The 25,151-nt window shown below is 35.5% G+C and overlaps 1 protein-coding gene across 1 annotated transcript in view; it reads right to left on the bottom strand.

Annotated features, from left to right (window-relative positions):
• LOC136806054 (ubiquitin-like modifier-activating enzyme 6) overlaps positions 1-25,151 on the bottom strand; it is a 34,483-nt gene that overhangs the window by 5,881 nt on the left and 3,451 nt on the right. The window contains exons 5-20 of the mRNA XM_067062627.1: positions 24,821-24,926; positions 23,950-24,030; positions 13,946-14,068; positions 12,530-13,160; positions 10,903-11,132; positions 7,491-7,539; positions 7,179-7,208; positions 6,255-6,360; positions 5,813-5,879; positions 5,046-5,084; positions 3,207-3,296; positions 2,225-2,305; positions 1,601-1,778; positions 1,012-1,217; positions 597-711; positions 39-115 (exon numbers count right to left, since the gene is read on the bottom strand). Of these exons, the coding sequence (XP_066918728.1) occupies positions 39-115; positions 597-711; positions 1,012-1,217; positions 1,601-1,778; positions 2,225-2,305; positions 3,207-3,296; positions 5,046-5,084; positions 5,813-5,879; positions 6,255-6,360; positions 7,179-7,208; positions 7,491-7,539; positions 10,903-11,132; positions 12,530-13,160; positions 13,946-14,068; positions 23,950-24,030; positions 24,821-24,926 (2,209 nt within the window). The remainder of the gene's footprint in view (positions 1-38; positions 116-596; positions 712-1,011; positions 1,218-1,600; positions 1,779-2,224; positions 2,306-3,206; positions 3,297-5,045; positions 5,085-5,812; positions 5,880-6,254; positions 6,361-7,178; positions 7,209-7,490; positions 7,540-10,902; positions 11,133-12,529; positions 13,161-13,945; positions 14,069-23,949; positions 24,031-24,820; positions 24,927-25,151) is intronic.

Raw genomic sequence — 25,151 nt, 5'->3', positions numbered from 1 at the left:
AAGAGGTTGAAATGAATGTGAAATGAATTTTTACTTACAGACGCAGATGTGATGAAATCAATATGTCCATTACTGTCGTCATCTTTTTCAAAATGTTCAACTTCCAAATGACCAGCTGTAGAGAAAATAGAGAAAATAAAACTGTAACACCGAAAATCTTGAACTTGAACTTTCCCGTAGTTTATTTGGTAGAAATATACACAATAGACAGTTTTAAGCGGTTCAAGACCTTTTTGAACAATTGTTAACCCTTTAACTGCCCATCGCTTTTTTTTAGGTGCGATTTATTTGCCGAGGTAAAAAATAAAGGTAAACGCCGACATGGGCGAAAAGTAGCGATTTTCACTTCATTTTCGGAATAATATATGAAGTATTAGCCAAGGACTATAATTTTGAGTTGAACATTGTAGAATAGCATATGCCGACATGGGCACAGAAAGGGTTAATCTCTAGATGAGTTATAAAGAAGCTTTAACGAGTGGTCAGAAGAGAGAATACGTTCATATGACAAAAAATTAGTATTTTGATTAGTATTTTGAATGTAAGCTTAAGTAAAATATATTATTTTATAAGTTTTAAAGGAGAGGAAAAAGAACCTTGCAGATTTGACGAAGACTTCAAAAAGTTTGTCAATTTTGTGATTTTATCTTCATCGTTATCTTGCGGTTTCTTGGAATCTTCCTTCTCTTTTGATTCGTCAGTCTCGATTTTCTAAAAGCAAAGAAGATGGGAAGGTGGTAGCTATCAAAATAAGTTTATGTATCAGAGGATATCGAGGGTGACGGTAAGTGAACTCGACGCAAAACAAAGTCGGTAGTTGATGTACGGCTCTATATCGCCTTTGCCACTTAAACAGACGACGGTAAAAACACATTTTATCGTGAAGATTTCTGAGAAACTGCGTGGATGAACATGTCAACCACAAGATTTCTCTCCCTATCCTCTCCTCTGAAGATTTCGGGCTTTTACAACTAAAACAGAAAAAGTGAGGTGATTTTATTTTTCCTATACCTTATTTTTGGGAACGAATTCAGGTACTTGGGTGTTCTGCAAAATACTCAAAACACATTCAGCTTTCGTGTCATCTTCAGTAACCTTTATACCATGCACATTTGCCGTCAGACGAGCGCAACTCAAAATGAAAGTCATATGTTCCGCATCGCTCGCGTTGAATTCGATAGGTGTTGGAGGACGCTTCGGTGATTGCCAGAATAATGCTGAAAGAGATAGCATATTGATCCATGGCAAAATTAATTTTCGGATTAAGTTTTATCTTGTTTTTACTGTAAGCTGTTATATGGTCAAAGTTTTCAGAAAGATTACATTTTGTAGGAAATTAAAATAATTTTTACACGGAATTATTTCAATAAGTTTGGTAGATATAAAACTGAAATTACAAAGTTAATTTTGATAAGAATTTCGCTTTGGTGATTACACTATTGCAATGTTTAATTTCACACTAAAAGTGTATAAAATATTTAAAATACAGTACATAGTTTGCATTGACAGTAGATTTTGACATCCTCAAAGTTTTTCTGATTCTTTGTAACAAATTTTTTCTTCAACATTGAACCAAACTTCCTCTAAAAATGGAACTTACCTCCGTCCGGCATTTTGGTATCCAAGGGAAACGCATGTAACAAAAAGAGCGCCATGTGTTTAAAGTACTTCTCGAATTTGATTCGTGCAGATGAAACACACTCTGACCAATCAGAGGGCTTCTTTTGAAGTAACGAGATGGTGTCTACAAATCCGTCCGGAATGGAGGATGACAAAGTCTAGAAATTTCGAAAAGAATGTTATGGTGATCAGTGAAAAGTGATTTTTCAAGAAACCATCTTCTGAAATAATTATAAAGTTAACTCTCTCTAATTCGATCTTCAAAAGACCAAGAATTTTTTTCGAATTAGAGAATAATTCGAATTGTAGTAAGTATACTAATTTCTAGCTGAGGGGACCAATATTTTTTAGTTCGAATTATAGAAAAATTCAAATAGTAGAAGTTCGAATTAGAGAGAGTTGACTGTAGCACACGGACAGAAAAAGTAAGTTGATATCTTTCTTCTCGAAGAAAACCAAACATCTGCAATAGTTTTTTGTAACAGGGAACACAAAATTAGGGAAGCAGTTCAGAGGCAGCTTTTATGACGAAGCACTTAAGACAATCAGTGTGATAAGAGGCGACGATCACAATGCTAATTTTGAGAAATGTATGATGTCAAACCTGTTTGAAAGTATCTGGTGTGCCATGGGTTTCCCAGAATTTATTGTACGTGGTTGGCTTCAAGTTGAACAATTTCTCAAACTTAAAAACGAAATGAGACATATATAAGATAGGATAAGACGATCTTTTCTCTAGCTAAGGATCGAAAAGACAGGACTTTCAATAGACCTTTTCATGAATTACGTCACGAACATCACTTGCCTCGTATTCAAACAATTACCATGGTGATTATGTCTCTTCAGACATTAAATGATTCTTTTATGAATAGGAAGTAGTTTTGATAAAATTCGCTGGGAGTTAATCACTATGGCAATAATTTTCAAAACGAGGCAAGTGATGTTCGTAACGTAATTTCTGAAAAGGTCTATAGGACTAAATTATCCATCGTTTACAAAACGCACAATACAGTGGAGTCTCCATAATTCGAACATGCACGGGGAACACAAATTTGTTCGAGTTAAAGGTTTTTCTTTTTAAATAAGAGTGATATCGTTTGCTTACACATCAATTTTAATTCACAAGCTTTTTCACATTGGATTGACACGAATTGGTCAGAAAGAGGAAAAGAAAGACATTTTTTGCTTGTATCAGCATAACATGACAATAGGAAGACACTGACTGTCCCGATATGAAATATGTGTCTAATATGAAACAGGAACAAATATGTAAAAACAAAACCTTTAAGGTAGTTTCGAGATATGAAGTAAGGTTTATAAGGTATTGTTAACTGAAGGACGATAAAACTTGTTCATGACATTCGAGTTATAGTTAAAAGGTTTAGAGTTAAAAAGACTCCACTATTATTGACCGTATAATCATAATAACAATGGACGCTTGAGAATGGTTTCCAAGATTTTGTGACAATAGCTTATGTTATGATAATAAATAAGCGCCTATGACCTAGAATGCCTAAAGTTTATTGCATCGACTATAGTCCTTGTCAAGTGCGTTGTCAAGTTACACTCGGAATTCGACAAGGTACCTTATCTCTAGCCCATTGGATGGTGTGTTCAATGATCTGAGGAAATGATTTCAATGTACAATATGGAACATCTTCATCTACGGGATCTCGCTAGAAAGATAAGAGAGAAAATACAACTATCAAGATTACTTCACTTTTTTTGTGTAGAACACTCAGCATTAATCTAGAACCTTAGAAACTTGCAAATCTTAGGATTCTTTAAATCGTCCGCCAACTAGCCGAGAGTCTACAAACTAGCCGAGAGTCTGCCAACTAGTCGAGAGTCACAACTAGCCGAGAGTCAACTCCAACTAGTCCGAGAGTCTGCCAACTAGCCGAGAGTCTACAAACTAGCCGAGAGTCTGCCAACTAGTCGAGAGTCTGCCAACTAGCCGAGAGTCTACAAACTAGCCGAGAGTCTGCCAACTAGTCGAGAGTCTGCCAACTAGCCGAGAGTCTACAAACCAGCCGAGAGTCTACAACGCCAAGTCTGCCAGCGAGAGTCTGCCAACTAGTCGAGAGTCTGCCAAAAACTAGCCGAGAGTCTGCCAACTAGTTCGAAGTCACTACAAACTAGCCGAGAGTCTGCCAACTAGTCGAGAGTCTGCCAACTAGCCGAGAGTCTACAAACTAGCCGAGAGTCTACAAACTAGCCGAGAGTCTGCCAACTAGTCGAGAGTCTGCCAACTAGTCGAGAGTCTGCAAACTAGCCGAGAGTCTGCCAACTAGTCGAGAGTCTGCCAACTAGCCGAGAGTCTACAAACTAGCCGAGAGTCTGCCCAACTAGTCCGAGAGTCTGCCAACTAGCCGAGAGTCTACAAACTAGCCGAGAGTCTGCCAACTAGCCGAGAGTCTAGCCGAGAGTCTGCAACTAGTCGAGAGTCTGCCAGCCGAGAGTCTACAAACTACCGAGAGTCTACAACTAGCCGAGAGTCTGCCAACTAGTCCGAGAGTCTGCTAGCAGAAAAACTAGTCGAGAGTCTAAAAACTAGCCGAGAGTCTGCCAACTAGTCGAGAGTCTGCCAACTAGTCGAGAGTCTGCCAACTAGCCGAGAGTCTGCGAACTAGCCGAGAATCTGCGAACTAGCCGAGAGTCTGCCAACTAGCCGAGAGTCTGCAAACTAGCCGAGAGTCTGCAAACTAGCCGAGAGTCTAACTAGCAGCCGTGCAACTAGCCGAGAGTCTACAAACTAGCCGAGAGTCGAACTAGCCGAGAGTCTGCGAACTACCGAGAGTCCCTGCCAAACTAGTCGAGAGTCTGCCAACTAGCCGAGAGTCTACAAACTAGCCGAGAGTCTGCAACTAGCCGAGAGTCGAGCTCTAGAGCCTGCCAACGTCCGAGAGTCTGCAAACTAGCCGAGAGTCTGCCAGCCGAGAGTCTGCAAACTAGCCGAGAGTCTGCCAACTAGCCGAGAGTCTGCGAACTAGCCGAGAGTCTGCCAACTAGCCGAGAGTCTGCAAACTAGCCGAGAGTCTGCCAACTAGCCGAGAGTCTCTGCCAACTAGTCCGAATTCTCCAAAGAGCCAACTAGCCGAACTAGCCGAGAGAATTGCCGTCTTTCCAATACAATCTTTAGAAAACGTCAAAATAAGGTGCATAATGGTATTAAAATTTTTATCTTAATTGTTATTGTTTTTGGAAAACTTCTCCCGCATACCAAGCCGTCGGTAATAACTCTACGTGCTTTAGATGCTAGATATCAACATTCTGTTATCAGTTTGAACAGTATAATAAGATACCGTTATACTCCTAAATCTTCTGGATATTAGGAGGGCGGTTATTCGAGGCGGGGAGGGGGAGCGTTTAAAAGCAGTAATACGGTAACCAATAAGAGAACTGATCAGTTACTTCAGACTTACCTGGTCGGAATAAGATTCAGTCTTGAATGGAACCACAACCTGGTGAAGTGGATAAAAGATGTGGAAATTATAGTGATTCATTTAAGCAGAAGGAAAGGTGTCTAAGACATAGATTAAAAAAGCCCGAAGGGCTAGATGTAAAGCTTTTGCCGAAAAATGTGCCGTGATTAGGTAGGAAATTCTACGTAAGTCACGTGGCATTACAATAGAATTTCAGCGCTTAAACAATCAGAAGCTTCGTGGGTTTTCGAAAACAATAGCAACAATATTTTTCCCGATATTCACTTTTTTTTTCTGCGATGGAAATTTTTGAAAAAATTCCATGAAGAGTGTAAATAGCCATGACTAATGAAACCTGATTTTTTGAAGAAAAAAAGTGTTTTAATCGCAGAAAATCGATGTTCTCACTCGATGACATCCCAATAAGAAGAATCTGAATACCTGAGGGTGATTGATTTAGCCTATAATTGGCTCCACGGGGAATAGAAATCGCTTCGAATAACTGAAAGTTCGTATAACTGAAGTTCAACTGCGAGTATTTCTGCCCCAGTTGGGTAAGCCGATCCAAGGGGAACACCATATCTCACTCTGAATAACCGAATTATTCGAATATGTGCAGGTTCGAATAATCGTAACGTAAATATAATAATTTTAGGTGTATTGCGAGAACAGAGAAATTACGAATATGGTTGACTAAAAGTTATAGAAAAACATTAGGGTAGTAATAACTTTTTAATTCCCATTATCAAAATTAAAAATTCGACTACCTGTACGTGGCCCTTCGGCCCCATGGTGCCAGTTTCAAGGAGCGGTAATTGATTGGTGACACATCGACTGAAACGAGGAATGAAGAAAAATACATTATAATTTTGTGATAAAATATTTTCTATTTTAAGCTATTCATTTTAAGTCCATTTTTCTTTAACGCCCTCTTATAATCACCAGATCACAGCTTTTTGGATAGATAAACAGATAGAGATAATAGTCGATGTTTTGAGAGTCTTTCGATTCTTCTCACGAGGGTCCACTTCCAACAACATTGGAAGGAGCGAGGACCCCTGGTTTCAGATGCTGACGCCCTAGACCACTTGGCCAAACCCATCACTCCTCGAATTGGTAAATTTACATTTCTATGTCACAAACCAAATGTGGAAGCCCACGTTTCTTAATTTTAAACAAAGAGAATAATCACAAAGTTGAACAGCTTACCTATCAACATATCGCCTTGCTTCTACATTGTCTAGCGCGTTCACGACGACATTTTGAGATTTGTAAAACGCATCATTATAGGTCGAAAATTCCGTATCTGGTGAAACTGAAAGTAGATATGTGTTTAATCCATATTATTATTACATTTTTTTCTTAGATAAATATTGGAATTTTTTTCGTATTCTTGCGCACACAAAATTCGATAAGGGTTTTATTAATATGGTAATCAACTAATGATCAAAGTTTCGATTGTCTCGACTTGACTTCGTGTAGCTAAACCATCCAATTTGTGAAAATTAATTTTCGCGGAACTTATTTTCGCGGTGCGAATAGGTACTGAATTGGCGCATCTTGAGGAGCTAATTTTCGCGGGGTGAGACCCATTTTTTGCCAAAACTCTTTCATATTCCTAGGGGTTTTTGAGGATTTTTAGTAAAAATTGCATTTCGCAAAACAAATTTTCACCAAAAATTAGTTGCCTTAAGGTATCGCATCACCATCTGGCTAAGCCTATCATTATTCATAATAAACATCCGCTCAGTCAATAGTGTAAAAAATCAGACCACATAACGGGGCCACATATTCCGGGTACTTTTAAAAACAGAGCGTGCAGGGAAGCAGGATGATGGTCTCTCTTTCTAGTAAGAGACTGTTCATCTAAGGTTTCCAGACCAAAAAGAAGAACCAAAAAGAACGACAAATAACTATTAAAAAGCGACAGAAAGAACGAGAAACTTTAACCCTAAACTTAACTATCAAAGAACGACATATTTCGCCGTCCCAAACCCGTCCCAAGTTAAGGAGACATTTGAGTTATGAAGTAGGCTTTAAAAGGCATTTTCTAAACGAAGGGACCAGCAAACTTGTTCGAGTTAAGGAGACATTTGAGTTATAGAGGTTAGAGTTAAAGAAACTCTCTTTTACCTTTATTCTGATGTGCTTCGATTTGCAAGTCTAAAAGAAATAAAAGAGAAATCATTATCTATCTATGTTCGAAGGCCATTTAAAAAAAAAAACTCAATAACATAAATTATGGTTATAATTATATGTACGGTCGTTCTTATCATTTATACGATTTTTAATATACAATACTTCGACCCTCGTAGTGAGGGTCACCTACTTCAAAGTCTCTACTGAGAGTCTCTATTTTAATTCCACGTTCTACCTTAAACATTCAGCAACCCTAAGAAAAGGAGATTTTTGAGTCCAATTAAATCTAATCCTTAGAACAACTACCTGCGTTAATTTCTCTCGCTGCTTCTGAGGCGGTTAGTGATTTTGGTTTCTAAAAAAGAAAGAAACATTGAAAGATCTTTCCTTGGGCTAATAATTTAAAGGTAAAAAGAATAACCTAAAGCGTCATGTTTTTATTTAAAAACTATATTCGACCCTCACTACAAGAAGTCATCATCAGAGTGTAAAAATCTATCAACGTTGTAGTGAAGGTTGTCTGTACACAAACCCAGTATCTACGGCTTATTTCAAAATTCATTGCCGTAGAGGGTCTGTTGTCATTGTCTTTTCCTATTTGAGAGTGTTGGCGAGAGAGGGGAGACGATGAGAGAAGTGTTACTATTTATGAATCATACTTCATCGCAAAGGTTTGCGTACGGGAATTTTTGATCAAACAGACAATGCCTGTACTGCGAAGCGATAAACGTGAGATACACTTTGGTACGGAGTATAGTGAAGGTCGAATATATAGAAAAACATGACGCTTCTAGTTATGCTTTTCACCATTAAAAGAAACATTGATGTAACCGGAGAACCGTAGGCTACAAAGACAACAAGATCCTCTTCCCAGATGGCACACAACGTTGTTACAACGTTCATGTACGTTAATTGTAAAGTAGCGTTGACTTTTATTAGCCTTTGTTGCTACCTTTTCGTCAACATGAAACAAACTATTACTTACTTACTTACTTACTAACGTTATATTGACGTTGTGAACATTAGATGAACGTTGAAACGATGTTGTGTGCCAGCTAGGTTAGCTTTCGCAAAAATAATAAGACGGCTTGAAAACAAAAAAATATTTACGACGTCAAATATTGTTCTTAAATCTTAAAGGATTTGAGGTTGCTCAAATAAAACGTATGGGCAAATAAAACGTATGGGCAAAGTTAACACCCCCTTCTCAGAGATCCACCAGGACCCCTTCCAAATGGAAAAATTGCCCAAAATAGCGTTCCCGGTGGGAAATTATACTCCAATTTTTCCGCACTAAAAATAATCAAATAAACCAATCCTCACGGCAAAATATAATGCTATTTTTCCCATCCCCACTGAATTTTCTGACTAAAGAATTTAAATCCCCGGTCATAAAAAATATGGGAATATTAAATCCCATCAAGTTTCAGACGGTTGTTTTTACCCCCACTTGCTGAAAAAATTCTACCGTATTCCAAAGTGTATTTTAAAGTAAGTTAGCAATAGAAATAGAAACAAGACGACTTGAAGTCAAAAATATCGCCTAAAGTTTAAACTGCATGGGAAAAACAAGAAGTAGAGATGAAAGCTAATCTGAAGTCTACTCTACATCGAGCCTTGATGAAACAATTTTATATGAACAACGAGGCTCAAAATCGCTAAACAGATAAGATCAATTTACGAACAATGGTTGTTTAATTCTTAAGAACTAATAACTGAAGGCTATATCACCTTCTATCGAGAGTTATTGATTTGATTCTTATAAAGTATATGCTTATAAGAAAAATAAATATGCTAATATTGTGCGCCATCCCTTGTTTACTTAGTAAGAACTAATTACCGAAAGGTATATCACAGTCTATCAAGAGTTATTGATTTGATTCTTATAAAGTATATGCTTATAAGAAAAAATGAATATGCTCATATTGTGTGCCATCCCTTGTTTACCTTGTAAGAACTAATTACCGAAAGGTATATCACAGTCTATCAAGAGTTATTGATTTGATTCTTATAAAGTATATGCTTATAAGAAAAAATGAATATGCTAATACTGTGCGCCATCCCTTGTTTACTTTGTAAGAACTAATTACCGAAAGGTATATCACCATCTATCAAGAGTTATTGATTTGATTCTTATAAAGTATATGCTTATAAGAAAAATAAATATGCTCATATTGTGTGCCATCCCTTGTTTACTTTGTAAGAACTAATTACCGAAGGGTATATCACCGTTTATCAAGAGTTATTGATTTGATTCTTATAAAGTATATGCTTATAAGAAAATAAAGAAAAAATCCAAACTGTGAAGCTAAAGACACAAAGATATATGACGTAATCCAAAGAAAACCCGCGAAAATCGTCCGTGGTTATACGAACGTGTAAAGTGTAAATCAAGTTTAGTAAGTTCGTCCACCGTATCGAGTACTTTCGTTTTCTAAATTTTCGTACGATGACACAACCGCCGCCGCTGAATGCCTATCGTAATACTTTCGCTAAGGCGAAATTAACTAGGTCACAGTGTGGATCTAAACCACACTGAAACGACCGCCTTCCATCACGCATCACGCTCGCGAAAGAGCGCACGCACATTATTAACGCCTACATGTCATCTCCAGTACATTTTAGATTATTCATTGAAAACAGATTACAATATAGTCATTTTTCATGTCTCGATTATTCAATTCCGAATAAAAGACATTCAGGGAAAAAAAAAGAGAAACACCTGGGTAATCTAGTTAAAAAAACTGAAAGTAAATGGCAGACAAAGTAATTAGCCAAGGCAAAACGAGATTAGCGTACCACTATGAAAGAAACCGCCTCCGGCGGTCGATAAAAATGGAGTTTCCATAACTCGTAAGGTACGGGTAACGCAATATTTTTTGAGTAATAGAGACCGGTTTATTAAGTGTTGGTTTACTGAGAGAACCAACTTGTTCTAGTTAAAGAAAGACTTGGTTGAGACATTGAAGAGAATTTGACAGTTATAAAGGTTCGAGTTATCGAGGCTCTACTGTATTTGCTGCGGATTGTTTTTATAGTTTGAGTGTGTGAAGAGATCCCAGCGTCAGAAGCTAGCAAATATTTCGCAATCACCCTAATGTTTACGTAGAGAAAATTTTAGACCAATATTTTATAGCATATTAGCTTTTTGAATACCTCGGAGTGCTTTAGATTGTTTTTAAAATCCAACCAAAAGGTTGGTAGAGCTAGACAATATACTTAGTAAGTATTTCGCAATCACTCTAATGTTTATATAAGGAATGCGAGATAAGTGTGTTATCGTAGGCATTTTACAACTTTATTTAAAATACTTTCGCGAATTTTTCATTAAAACTTGAGCGGGCTCCACTTTGTTTATTAAATTTACCTCAAAACGGCTGAAAAATTAATTTTATGATAAGCAGCTGGATGGAAGGAAAGAAATTCAGGTTTAAGCACAAAAAAAAAAAAAAACTAAATTTGAAAAATTCGCAAAAAAGTTTCTTCCCTCGAGCTCAACAACAAAATTCATAATTAAGAAGCCGCCAAACCCCAACTTTGATAAATGTTAATGTCGAAAAAAAGGAAAATATAATCTATTCAAAAAGACGACTGAGAGATGAGAAATAAACCTTTGTGGGAGAATCCCACTATTCAGGGAAAGTCCCGTTTTTTGGGAAAGTCCCACTGTTTAGGCAACATTCGGAACATTTGAGCTCAAACGGAAGGATCTAAATACCTGAATATGCCATGGTCGGAATAAGAACTGTCGATTCAAATTAGATTTCTCAATTAAGTCGTTATCAGTGATAGTGATCCTTCCATCCTGACCACCTGAGATGCCCAATAGAGCATAATTTTTCAACATTTCACAACCGATTGCGCCACACCCAACCATGAATAGACGTGTGTTCTGAAGTTTGGTGAATAAGTCTTTGGAGATACAGTTCAGAAGTTGGCCGTATTTGCCTGTAAATAGAATCAATCATCTGATGTCAAATATGAAAATATTTTTTATATTTTAGTATTATCAGCTCGATAATGTAATAAATTTCTCAAACTAACTCTTTGTTAAATATTACACGCTTTTTTTATAAGGATACACTTTATAAGAATGCCCATGATGAAAATGGCCAAAAAATTAAGAATATGGTAAGAATATCACCATCATGGAATTTAGCAACTGAACCTAAGAATGCCATTTTTAATACATTTTAACCTGTAGATTGCCAACTTTGATCTTAACATAAGAATACCGTAAGAATATTTTTGGATGATTTTCTCCAAAAAGTTAAGAATATCCATGATGAAATGAAAAAACACCATTCTTATAAAAAAAAAGCGTACACATGTTTATTTTTTGAAAGAACTTGTAAATTTTGGCTCATGCTTTGTGGTTTTAAATTTTCTGAAATATTCAGGCTTAAATATTCTTAAATTGCTCCTATTGTAATATGACTCTAGAACAATTCATTCATTTTGAGCCTTTATAAATAAAAATTTAGTGGATAAAATTAGAATGACTATAAAGCCCTGTGTGTAACGGTGTTTATATCCCAATATTCTTGATTCAGCCTTGGTCTTATTTAGTTTGTTCTTAAATATTCGCTCGAGCTGAGCCTCAGATTGTTCTTAATTTGTTCTTAGGTTTTGGGATAAGTTGGGAGTTTTTACGAGCTTTAATTTGATTTGATTGGTCGTTAACCTATAATAAAACTATTTTGTTACTTTTTTTTTAAATAACGAGTCATTTCTATTACTTCAAATGACTAATCAGTTAGGTGAGGTATCTTATAAAAACCCCAGCTCATCCCTTGGTTTTGGCCAATTTTCAACCTCGTGTTCTTATAAAATTAATCTTATAAAAAACGTGTATTTTGATAAAGGTCTCTTGTTTCAAAGGAGAGTTTGACAGCTTACGATGTTCTTAAAAATGGGTTTAAATCTGTCAAAATCTGTACTTTCTTAGTTATTTCGAAAGCTGAGGCTCAGATGTTTTTAATTGGTTCTTTAGGTTTTGGCCAATTTTCAGCCTCATGTTCTTATAAAATTGTTCTTATATATAAAAAAGGGTGTTTGCGACCGCAGTCGAGGGCGACCCGAAGGCTCCCTTTTCGTATAACTGTCTACCCGAAGGTAGAGGAGGGCGCCACTCCTTTCCCTGGATTTCTCCACTTATCCTTGTGATCCATCTTTATAGTTGCTGAGCATCAAGCAGAGAAGAATCAAGCACCATTTTGGCAATCTTTGGTATAACCCAGCTGGGGATCGAACCCACAACCTTGCGCACCGTAGCTGGATGCTCTACCTTTATGCTACGGTCGCTTTTATGTTATATATATAAAAAAGGGTGTAATGAAAATCACCTTCACCCTGGCATCTTTGAGAATCACTACAAACTTCCACACCATCCAAAAACAACCATTGTTTCAACGGACTGAACTTTCCTGAAAGTCCTTTTAACACTTCTTGTGCACAAATACCGCCGATGGCTGCACAGAGCGGCGCTAATTTTCCTTTGCAAGTCCTGTACAAACACTTCAGGTAATCTTCATTTAAACCCTCTGAGGGATTGGATGGTTGTGAATTTACTGTTCGACATTCGTTTAAAAATAACTCTTCATTTGAACTTAACGAGGTTAAGGTGTCTTTATTTTTCAAAAGCGTAGATAGAGCAATCAAACTCAATATAGGTGCATCTAGTTTCGATAAATCGTTGACCACAACGTCTGGTGTTTTTAATTGGTCTTCCAAAGATCCGAACTCCATCGTTGTAGGTTGTTTAATTTTCTTAAGCACGCCACCATGAGTGTAAGGCCCGTATTCACTACCTGTCGTATCGAGTTCTAAACTAAACGAACTTGTTGAAATGTATTTGATCTTGTGTGTAGTTTCATTCAGTGTGTCCATACCCTTGATTTCCCGTAAGAGAATTGTGTCGCCAGTTTGTAGACCATGTCGCCGATAGTCTAGTGTGTCAATCGTGCATGGGTTAGACTAAAAATCAAACACAAAACAATATCAAAAACTTAGGATGTTAGATTAGATCGAGAAAAGAAATAAAACGTAGCTTTTTGGCATAAATATTTTTTTATAATTACTAAGTTGGGAAAATCCTGGTTATATAAAAATGAAAAGCCTTTCAACGAAAACTTTTCTTAGATCTTAACATAGACAACAGCAAGGCTTGACCATTCTCGCCAAAATAGAGGATTTTAGAGGAGGTTGAATGCTAAATTTAAATCATTTCAAGAATTTCATAGGGCACTAATGGTGCGTGTTTCCCAAAATTTACCTTTGCGAAAGCGCTAGATATAAAATCACAAAAATTGAGGTACTTCAAGTGCCTTGCGATCATACAGTCAACACTCTTTAATCCGAACCTTTCTGTAATCCGAACTACTTTAGGCGTACAGATTTATTCAAGCGCAAACTTTCGAGATTTGCGTTTTTCGGTAAATGTCTTTGAAATTTCTTAATATGAAAGTAACTCGCAAAAGTTTATGCTCGCAAAAATAGTTTAGAATACAAGCTGAAAATATTTACTATTTTAGTTAGCTTTGGGGTGAGTGTTTCAAAATTTTGAAATTTCCGAAAGAAATATCTTCATCTTTAATTTGCGAAAATTTATGTCGTAAATTTCGCGATTTCTCCACCTCGAGAAAGTTTGTACGCCTAAAGTAAAACATTTGTCCAGTCAGATGAAAAGTATTATTATTGCTCTCCGTAACTCGATTCTTGGTAACTTGAAGATCGAATTAGAGAGAGTTGGATTTACTTACTTTCGAGATGTTGCCAATGAAGACTTCTTTATATTCTTCACCGTCAGAATCATGGACGACAAATTGTGGACCAAAATCACAAAACAAATATGAAAACACTCCAATCACATCACATGAAATGAACTGAAAAAAGAGAACGTTTCGTACACGTTTTTTTATAAGAACAAACCATACGGCGTTCTAAATTACAGGCCTGGCAAACTCATTTTTATGCAGGCCAAAAATTGGAAACTAACGTAGCATTATCAAGATCAAAAAATGAAACTGTTTCGTGTTTTAGATATCTACCTGGTTTTATTAGGGGAAGTTTTGGTGGTACTTAATTTCGCGAATTATCAAATTTAGCGAAATTTGGTGAAATTTGGTGAAATTTAATTTCGTGGTTAATTTCGCTGTTGACGGTTTTTCCAGTTCAAAATCGTTCTAAATTAATATGAGCTTAATTCCCCGGAAAACTCTAATTTAAGGGGCGGAATAAGTTTTATTAAAGATCAACGTAGGGGGGGGGCTGGCAGTATTTAATTTGCGAATCAGACGTCGAAATCATTAAATTTTGCGAAATTTAATTTCGCGGCTGACGATACTTTCAGTTCAAATTGTTCAAAATGTAAGCTAATTTCCCGTAACAACTTTATATTTATAAGGGCGGTTAAAAAGCTTAAATATAGTGCTGTGTTTATCAACACACGTTTTTTATACGAACAAACGATATGAGAGCATAAGGCTTCGATGGCCTAAATGTTAAGAACAAGTTAAGAACATTTTAAAGTTTCGCAGACTTTAGACACCCAATTTCTTAGGAAAGTGGACAAAAATACTCAAAAAATGACGAAAATAAGAACATGTTAAGAACATTTTTAGGCTTAAAACTCAAAAAGTTAAGAAAATCCGATAGCTTCAAAAGGGTTGGTTGTTCTTATAAAAAACACGATCATCCATTCTATGATAAAAAGGTCATTCCATATCTCATTAGTCTGAATGGCAGACCTAACCGCAGGGAATATAAGATCTGCTTAGTAATCTACCGCCCACTTTCCGGTTCGGTTTTTTCGCTTATTAAACATCCTCTATAAGAAGCACGAATTCGTTTAGTGGATAACAGCAACCTAGTGACTGAGATGTTTTTTCGCATCTCTCTTTTCGCATCTGTGGAGAAGCGTAGAGCTATTTTTAGTAAAACCGCAGGTAGTATATTAGTATAGGGAGCACGAATCCGTTAGTGGATGCCAGTAGCCTAATCATCTTGTTAGAGACGTTTGTTGAACACTAAGTAAACATACCTAAAAGTGGAATTGGATTCATAAACTCATACAGAAAACCTATACTCTAAAATTGAACTCAACTTAAGGTTCAAAAGAATATCCAAAGGAGAAAAAGGCTCGATATTTATACCAAAGAATGATTCTTTATCTATATTCCTTCCCAACGGGAAGAAAAAGTCTTATTTATCGGTTTGAATCTCTCCGGCCTTCCACTGTGATGACAAAAGACAAAAAGTTATTTCCGGCATGTAAAGTTTTCTAACCAAAACATATACACGTTTTTTTATAAGAAACACGTTTACGAGGAATTGTTAAGGAACTGCTCAGGCTGAGAATAAGAAAACAAGTCGAGGAATAGAGAGTTAATTCTTGAACTTGCAAATATTTACAAAAACCTAAACAAAAAGATGACTAAAATGGACGAAACAACATTCAATACACGCTTTTTTTTAATAAGAATACACTTTATAAGAATGTCCATGATGAAAATGGACAAAAAATTAAGAATATGCTAAGAATATCACCCTCATGGAATTTTGCTACTCAAGCTAAGAATTCCATTTTTGGAGTATTTTCAATTATAAATTGTCAATTGCCCCCCAAGAAAGGCTCACTCCTTCCACAAAAATGCCATCTTATGCTTGAGACGTATGTACTAAATGTTAAATCTAGTCCTAAACCCTAACCTAAGAATATGTTGTAAGAATATATTTCAGGATGATTTTCCCAAAAAAGTTATGAATATTCATGATGAAATGGATTTACACCATTCTTATAGAAAAAAAACGTGTAAAGGTCTTTTTCTGTACTGTAGTCAATTATTATAATTACACGAAAATTACATACTTAGCAAATCCAATCTTAGCAGCTAAGTAAATTAAGAAAAAAAGTGGAACCTTTCAGTAATTTCATCGATATCTAGCCTAATTTTCATTCGGGTTGGAGCAGCATTAAAAAGTTCTAAACTTCAGCTTTCTAAGTAAGACAATGTTAGAGCGTTGTTGTAGAAAGTCGTTCAATGGTTGATTAATTGACAGAGGGTCATATGATATGAAAAGGTCGAATAAGAAAAGAGAAAATAGAGCTGTTGTTATTCTCATGACAATATCTCTCTTTTTTTATAAGAACAATTTCAGAATAACAACGAGACTCCAAAACAAAACAAAAGCAATAACAGGAATGGAATAACTAGAATGACTGAATTTCAAGCGAATACACAAGTTAGGTTATAAGAACAAGTTAAGAACATTTTAAGGCTTGGCGAACTCAAAACACACAATTTCATAGGAAAATGGACAACAATACTCAAAAATGGCGAAAATAAGAACATGCTAAGAACATTTTTTGGCTTAAAACTAAAAAAGTTAAGAATATTCGAAGGCTTCAAAATTTTTGGAAGTTCTTATTAAAAAAAACGTGTAAAGGGTCAAATCAGTAAAATTGGTTTCATAGCTAAATATGACTCATATTTGGCCCGAAAATAAGAATAGGCCAACCTCAGTAAATTCTAGCAGCCCTTATAAAAAAACATATTCATGATGTCTAAATACTAAATATAAAGCTAGAAAATAAGTATATTATCTTAATACAAGTCCTACAAAGACTCAAAATCCATATATTACTCTAATTATTCTATCATCTTAAAAACTATAAACAATTTCTTAACCCATTATAATACACTTTTTTTTTCATAAGAACAGATTCAGAAAAACAATGACTAAAAGATTAAGAAAGGCCAAAAGATACGAAAAATTACGGAATAAGGCTGAGCCTGTTGTAGTGACTGAATTTCAAGGGTCAAATCAGTAACATTGGTTTCATAGCTAAATACGCCTTATTTTTACCCCGAAAATAAGAACATACCAACCTCAGTAACAATCTAGTATTTCTTATGAAAAAACGTATTCTAAGTCGGTGATTAAATACAAGTCGGCTAAAGAAGGCTCCCAATTAAATCATCTTACTCTGATGATCCATTCATCAATAAAACTATTCACAAATTTCTTGACCCATTATAATATGGCAAAATAGAAGGTAATTAAGTTGAAAGGTTCAAAAGAAATCAAAAGGAATGAGTAAAATACTCTCGTCAGCAAAAAATCTATTGTATCTCTAAGAGAAGTAAGTATGTATGTTTGAAAAAACTTGGTTCATATGATCAAGATTTTTTTTTTGTCTGTCATTTTGATGAAAGAAGTATTTTTGATGAATATTGACACCAATGAAAAAACCTTAGTTCATATGATCAAAATAAATTTTGTTTTTTTGTTTGTTAAAACATTTTTACAGTTGAAAGAGAAGGTGTTGATATTTGAAACCTCTGATGTTTGATGGGTTGAGATGACAGCAGCACAATCTTCGCCAGTCAAATATTTCACACAAGAACACAAGAATCGTCATAATGTTGATATTCTCGAAGAAAAATCTCAACAATGCCTCCTCAATGTTTTTCACAAACATTTTCCACGCAATCCAGTTGATTTATACAATGCTTTGTTACCACATCAAAGGAAATTGAAACAACTTCCTAAAAAGATTTTGAGACAAGATCAATACGATTTGATATATCCAGCATGCCAGAGAACCGACTCCTCAAATTTTGACGTCACTTTGGCGTTCCTTTTGATCCGTGAGTTATGCGGATATCAAGATCCACGGACAGGTTGGAATGCGGAACCAGACCCTACCGACACTTCAGACATCGCATATTGTATCATTCTAAAGATTGAACGTAACCAACTCAACCATAAAGCAAACAGACAGATTACCAAAGCAGAATATAAGAGAATCTACAATCGGATGAGTAAACCTTTAATCGCTTTAGGATGTCCTCCACAAGATCTCAAGCCTCTGTCACCAACTTTCATTTATCAGCTTCCAATCGAAAACCTAAACTTCGTTGGTCGTGAAAATGAATTGAACACAATTCACCAATCTCTCGTTACCGGAAACAAACTAGCCACGGTTATTTCAGGGATTCCAGGTCTCGGAAAATCAGAATTAGCAAGGAAGTATATCATAGATTATGCTGCCAGATATAATAACATTTTGTGGATAAATGCCGAAACCATTGAGACAACTTACACCAATATAGCTCAGATTCTCGGTTTCCCAGGACAATCAAATATCAAGGATATTTCACACATGCTTCATGACTATTTTAAAAACGAGGAGACACTTTTTGTCTTTGATAACTGCACTGATATCAACCAGTTATCAGATGTTTTACAACTTGGTCAAAAAATCATCATCACCACACAGCTTGGTAATTGGACCAACAATTACGAACATTTAAAAATGGAAACATGGCCTGAACAAACTGCTTACAAATTCGTCGAGAACAATTTGAAGGATGAGAAACATTTATTTAAAGATTTGATTCAAGAATTAGATTTTCATCCATTAGCTATTAGTCACGCAGTAGCGTACGTCAAACAATCACAAACCTCTTTGAAAGACTACCTCCAGCTTCTTCAAGATTACAAGCTCGATACTTTATCACAAAAAGCTGTCACTCATTATGGAGTTCGATCGTCCGTCTTTTCATCTTTTCAAATCACTATCAAAAGAATCGAACAATCTAACGACCAATCGATGATGTCTTTCCTATATTTATTCGGTATACTCGATGGTAGTTTTATCGACGAACGTTTCCTTGAACGTTGCTTTGAGAACAAACTTGAATATACGAAAGCAAAAACACTTTTGTTAGATTATTCCATGATCAAATGCAATCAAAGGTTTCAAGAATTGACGCATCTAGCACCCGAAAATTTTTGGACGGTGCATTCCCTTTATCAAATATCAATCCAATATTACCTTTTCGAAAAGAACATCGAATTTGAAGCGGTCAAAAAGTTTTATGATACGATTGTTAATTGCATTTATGATGAAGATGGCGAAAAACTTGCAGTTCTTTGGGCTCCTCATCTCTATCATCTTTGGAAGGAACCGAAATATAAAACAATTTTCATCGATATCATTGATTACAGAATTTGGGTTATTAACGTGGACCTCGATAGTACCGGATACGATAATTTAAGGGAACAGCTCGTTAAAGAAAGTTATGAGGTACGACCACACAACAAAACTGACATCACTGTCTATTGGTTAAAATATTGTATGATTGATCGTTCGGAAAAAGATCCTCTGAAAAAACTGTTGAAGGAAGTGAAGACGAATGTTGTAGAGGAATCTCCTGAGAAAGAATTACTCATCCAGAAAATTCAGAAGCATTTAGAAGACAATGATTACAATGATTACAGTGAAATTACAGCCATCTTATTTGATGGCGATTTTGAGGGGCATCAAAGTCAAGAAACGTTGAATTTTGATGAAACATTCCCACTTGCTCTTTCTTATAAGGAACTTGGAAACTACGATGCTGGATTACAGTTGATAAAGAAATATTCAGACTTGACATATCTATGGTATCCTTGTAAAACGTTGATTGCGTGTTTATTGATATTGAATGGAATGACGGAGGAAGGTTTGAAGATTTTTAACTCTTTGACTTTCGATGCTGATCAAAAATCATGTGTTGAAGGAGACATCACATTATCTGAAGTCGGTCGTGCTCTTTTCGATACAGGAGCATACGAAAAATGTGCAGAGATTTACCAGAGATTCCGTCAATTTGCAGATGCGTTACCTTTGTTTTCCCATCTCGACAGTTTGTGTAAAATGTTGATTCTGAACGAAGTTGAAACTATTGATTTCGTTAAAGAGCAATTGTTGTCTTTCATTGATCCTAGGTGTAAATCAACAACAAGTTATTTAACGAGAGTGAAATTCCGATGCAGAATACTTTATATTTGTTGTTTCATTCGTGAAAATGATTATAAAGAAGCCTCAAAACATTCGAAAAAGCTCTTCAAAAAGCTAAAGAGACAATATCATCCAAATGATTTAAGAGAGGCTTTATTCATGGCGAAGCATTTGAAATTACGTCAAGAACACGAAGAAGCTTTGACTATTCTTTTTATCGTGAAAAAACTTCAAAAGAAAATGAATGCTGAAACATTGAAATTAAATGGGGTTGAGATCGACATTGATCGAGATATCGAGTTTTGTATAAATCGATTGGGTGGACTTCCCGAGCATCTTCAAGAAAAAGAAAAACGTGATTGTATTGTATTGTAAATTTAACTTTTTTTGTAACATTAGTGTACGTTGTAATGTAATGTAAGAGGGTAAACAAACAGAAATATTTGAATTTTAACACAGACAATACGGACCTACTTTATGCCATAGAATGAAGGTCTCCAGGTAGTTTATTTTTAAAAAAAGGAAGCTTTTTACCTTAAGTGGATTAATTTTAATGTGGATTCAATTTGGCGATGGATCAATTGTGTAAAATTTAGCAGGGGTTTAATTTGTCGAAAACATTACGCATTCTACTTTATCCTAGCTTGTTTTTATACACTTATTTGTAATTATTTGACTTTATCTAACTTTTATTACGAAGAATTGAAGAAAGTAATTGTTGGGTTCATTTTTCAACTGACAAGATTTACCTCTTTCCGATATTGATGATTTCTCACTAGCCACTTTATGTAAGTGTCTTTTATGTGTCAGAGACGGTTAACTTCTGATTTGTCTAGATCCTGATTGTCTGAGAATGACACTAATTAAACACTTTTCCATACTCGATTTCCAAATCGTTTCATTCAGTCCACCGCCCTCAAGAGTATAATTTATTGGCCCTTTTTACCTAGGCCCTTGTTGGTGTTATTTTTTTTAATAAGAGCCGGTGTAAGGGGTCGGAATTAAATAAAGGCCGGACTAAAAATAGAAAAAAATTGAATTTTTTTGCATAATAGAGGCCGGCGTAAAAAGGGCCGATAAGGTACATAAACTCCCTACTTCCAATAATCTAGCAAGCTAGACGATCAATTCAAAGCAAAAAGTAATAAATGGAACAAATTTTAGTATATTTTAGATTTTATACAAACTAAATCGCGTAACAATAATTGTATTATTATATGCCGGCTATACTACTGTATTACACGCATTATAAACGACTTCAGTCGATACTTCCAACTCCGTCACGATTGACCCAATATAGAATCAAAACATAATTCTAGATATTATCTGAGCTTTTGAACTACTTTGAACTGTAGTAGAATCGAGTGAAAATTTTACCTTTTATTCTGGGCTTTATAATACACGGCCTATATTACGTCCACCATCTTTTACAAGTTTTAAGATGCATAAAAATAAAGCCGTCTCTTTTAATCTTTCCAGCGTCCAACATTTTCTGAAAAATGTGAAAATTTCCAACTATTTTTTTTTAAATCCAAAATTTCAAATTAGCATGAAAGCTTGTGCCTTGAGATTTAGACAATGGTTTTAGTACCATTGGAAAGTAATTCTTATACTCTTTCTAAAAGCATTCAGTTTATGCCCTTTTAAATCAAGTGGTCAAGAGTTATGGCCTTAAGTCTGGGCCTCGTTAGATTGGCAAATTCAAACCGTGCATACACGCCTGCCGGTTTTGAAGGGCCAGAACGTACTACAGAAACTTAGATCTAAAAGTACCACCAATGCAATATTTCCCTACGAAGCATATAATTTATTATCTCTGGCTTTTACATGTTTTATATTTCACTGCATTGACTTTAAAGCCCCTAAGAAACTAGAAAGAAATTTCTCCAACCTTTCTAACGCAAGGGTACTCGTACTCTTGAACTAACGCTAAAAACCTGATAGGTGAACACTTATCAAACTCACTATTAGAAGTGCTTGCATTTAGGCGATTATTAAGGAAGTTGTTGAACTTGGTTTGGATTAGATATACACCAGTCAATATTAAATGTCCCTGGCAAGTTTATTACATGTTCACTAAAAAGTCAGTCTAAGCCCCGCTATAAATGTGCTTAATAGAGTTAAGTAGTCTAGCATGCGATCAATTTAAACATACGCAAACCAAGCAAACAATAATGGAAGTAAGAAATTAACGTCTTACAGAAGTTTCTACAAACTGCAATTATCCTGGTACTGTATTACATGGATATAAAGAACTCCACATCGCGCAGAATTGACGTTACAATTTTTGACATAAAACAAATCCGGGGGTTTTGACGTAGATTTTTGACGTCAAAAAATTAGATGTTGCAAATTTCTTAATTTTTCCCTCCCCTTGTTTATTACACTGCTTCCTGTGTATAACGTTTTGAGACATAAATTTGATATTTTTGAATCACTGAATCTGTCCTCTTTTAAGAAATACCAAACTTGCTTAGATTTGTAAGTTTGTAAAAAAGTTTGAAGCGATAATGTAAAGGTTACTTTTTTTATACGTTTTTGAAAATTTGACAAACTTTAAGAGAGCAGGAACGATAGAAATTGAGTAGCTTTCAATTTCCCACCCCTCTAGAAAGAAAGTTCAGCCCTTTCTCTTTTCAACGGTGTAAAAATATATGTATCGGTTAAGACAATTTCCATCGACTTTTTTGTCCTAAAGATAGGCACTGTCACTCTGACAAAAAAAAATAAAGGCTGATAAATTCTGACGTTAATGACAAAAATGATGACAGAGATTTAAGTATATTTAGACAATTTTCCCACCCATCGCAAGTGAAAGAGGATAAAAAATGCTAAAAAATGATGTATAAAATAGTACAGGTTGTAATCCAATTTTAATCGATTTTTTTGCCTTGAAGTTATATCTTTTTCAAATGCTGTAACGTCAATTTTAACGTCACGTTTCAATTTCGAAAAAGAAGTCTCTTTATTTTACAAATCACCAACACATATCTACTCATTCTCTTTAGCATTTTTTACCTCCAAAATAAATAAAACTTACTGGTTATCCTTGGGAGTTTTTGATGTCAAAAAATGAATCACCATTAATAAAAACAAAGTTGAGATAAATAAAGGCTCCCATCGAAAACTGAATTTCGAAGGGAGGAAAGTCTGTAGTGAAAACTAAAGCAAACAAAGCATTCCAATTCCATATATACATACGTCTTACAATCATATCTCAATGTAATAAATTTTATAACTTTCTGTTTCTCAAAGTCTTTTCAAAATATGAATAAGATCACAATATTTTAGGTTTAAAATTTTTAGAAAATGTTTTCTTCTCAAAACCAAACTCACAAATGAATTCAATGTTTTGATTGCAACATTTTCGAATCTTTCGAATGCGTGACGCCGGTGACGCAATTTGATTGGGAGAAAATAGAACTCGCGCGAAAAACAATGCAACGACTTCATTTTTCAGATGACAAAAAGAGTAACATCAATTCTGTGCGATGAGTCTTAAGAGTCTAGAGAAGAAAAATCAATTACAGGTACTAATCATAGCGTCAGCCTGGGTTTAGGTCCCAGGCAAAAAATTAGGTCCCCCTGAGTTTGAAGTCCCCCCAAAGATTTATGAATTTTTTTTTTAGTCCCCAGGACTTTTGACCCTAGACACTTTCAAAAAATTGATCCAGTAAAAAAGGGTTTTCCAATGTAAATTGCGTTCAGTTCTAAATTTAAGATAAAATATTTTGCACACTTTCTATAAAAATATTGCAGATTCGTGAACTTCAATTTGATTAATTGAAGCCAACTATTAAGCTGAATTATTTTAGTCCCCCACGTTAAGTGATGAGATTTTAGCTTCCCCAAGTACATAGGTCCCCCATATAGGTAGTGTACTTCCAGCCACCTCCTTTTTTGGGAAAAATTTAGGGTGTAGCCCTCCCCATAACCAGCAGGGGGGCTGACGCTATGTTAATCAAATGTACTTACAGGTATAGTTGGTTGCTGGTTCCTGCAGAAATCATTGTATTTGATTTGTTCGTCGAAAGTACATTCCGTTACTACTACACACTGAAACACAAAAACATACTGAAGAAATGAAGAACAGAAATTTTTAGAGGGTTCTACCACTGACCTTTTTAAACCCTGGACCGAACTATATCCGCTAATTTTAATCGGAAAGTGGTGCCCGCAAAGATGCAGTTACTGTGTTGAAAATTAACGTCCAACAGCGCTACAACATCAAAATTATTCGAGAAAAAGTAGATCTAGCGCTCTCGATGTATTAACAGCGCTATTGGGTAGCTTAAAAAAAACACCTATCAAAAATTTTAGTTCGAGAAACCTCCTTCAGGGTATATATAAAGCTCAGTGGTTCTACACGTTTTTATAAGAGTTTCCAAAATTTTTAAAGCCCACAGATGTTCTTAAAATGTTCTTAATTTTATTACCTTATCGGGGAAAACTTCATGGGGAAAATTTTCGTCGGGGAAAAATATTCGTCACTTGCTGGTTTTGGTAAACGCATTAAGGCCGGGGAAAATTTTCGTCGGGGAAAAATATTCGTCACTTGGCCGAAATTTCGTCACTTTTCCCCGACGAAGTTTTCCCCGATAAGGTATTTTGAGAATATTTTTGCGTAATTTCCTAAGATATTGGGGGTTTTATAGTCCGTAAAGATTTAACATGTTCTTAACTTGTATATATAGAGCTTAGTCTTGAAACTGAAATGAACCAGGCTGAGATAGACTATGTCATATCTTTCCTTCACTTCCTGGAGCCTGGAGCTGTCTATTGCGTAGACTAGGCTGAGGATGAAAGTGACGATTTTTGAACAAGTAAAAAACGCTAAAGAAATTACTTGGAAATCTTTGAGGACATTGATGTTAGCGTTCAAGTCATCTTCAATGATGGTCACATTAACGTAAGGATTTAATTCAGCTAAACGTTGACAACATGATGCTGCTCTGGAAAAATGAAATGGATGGAATTGTGAATTTTAAAGAATATCGAGTTCGATTTCAGTGTGACGTTTATTACAGTCACTGACCTTTATATATACCTGGACCAAGCTATATCCACCATCTTTGATTGGGGTTTTTTGAGGATTGGTACCCAAGAAGAAGCCATTGCAATGTTAAAAATTAACGTCCAACGACGCTAGCTCATCAAAAGTATTTGAGGGAAAGTAC

This window comes from Clytia hemisphaerica, unplaced genomic scaffold, assembly GCF_902728285.1.
Source record: "Clytia hemisphaerica strain Z4C2 unplaced genomic scaffold, Clytia hemisphaerica genome assembly, whole genome shotgun sequence".
NCBI lineage: Eukaryota > Metazoa > Cnidaria > Hydrozoa > Leptothecata > Clytiidae > Clytia > Clytia hemisphaerica.
The sequence above is the reverse complement of the archived record's forward strand: the minus strand, read 5'-3'. Positions and strand labels throughout refer to the sequence as shown.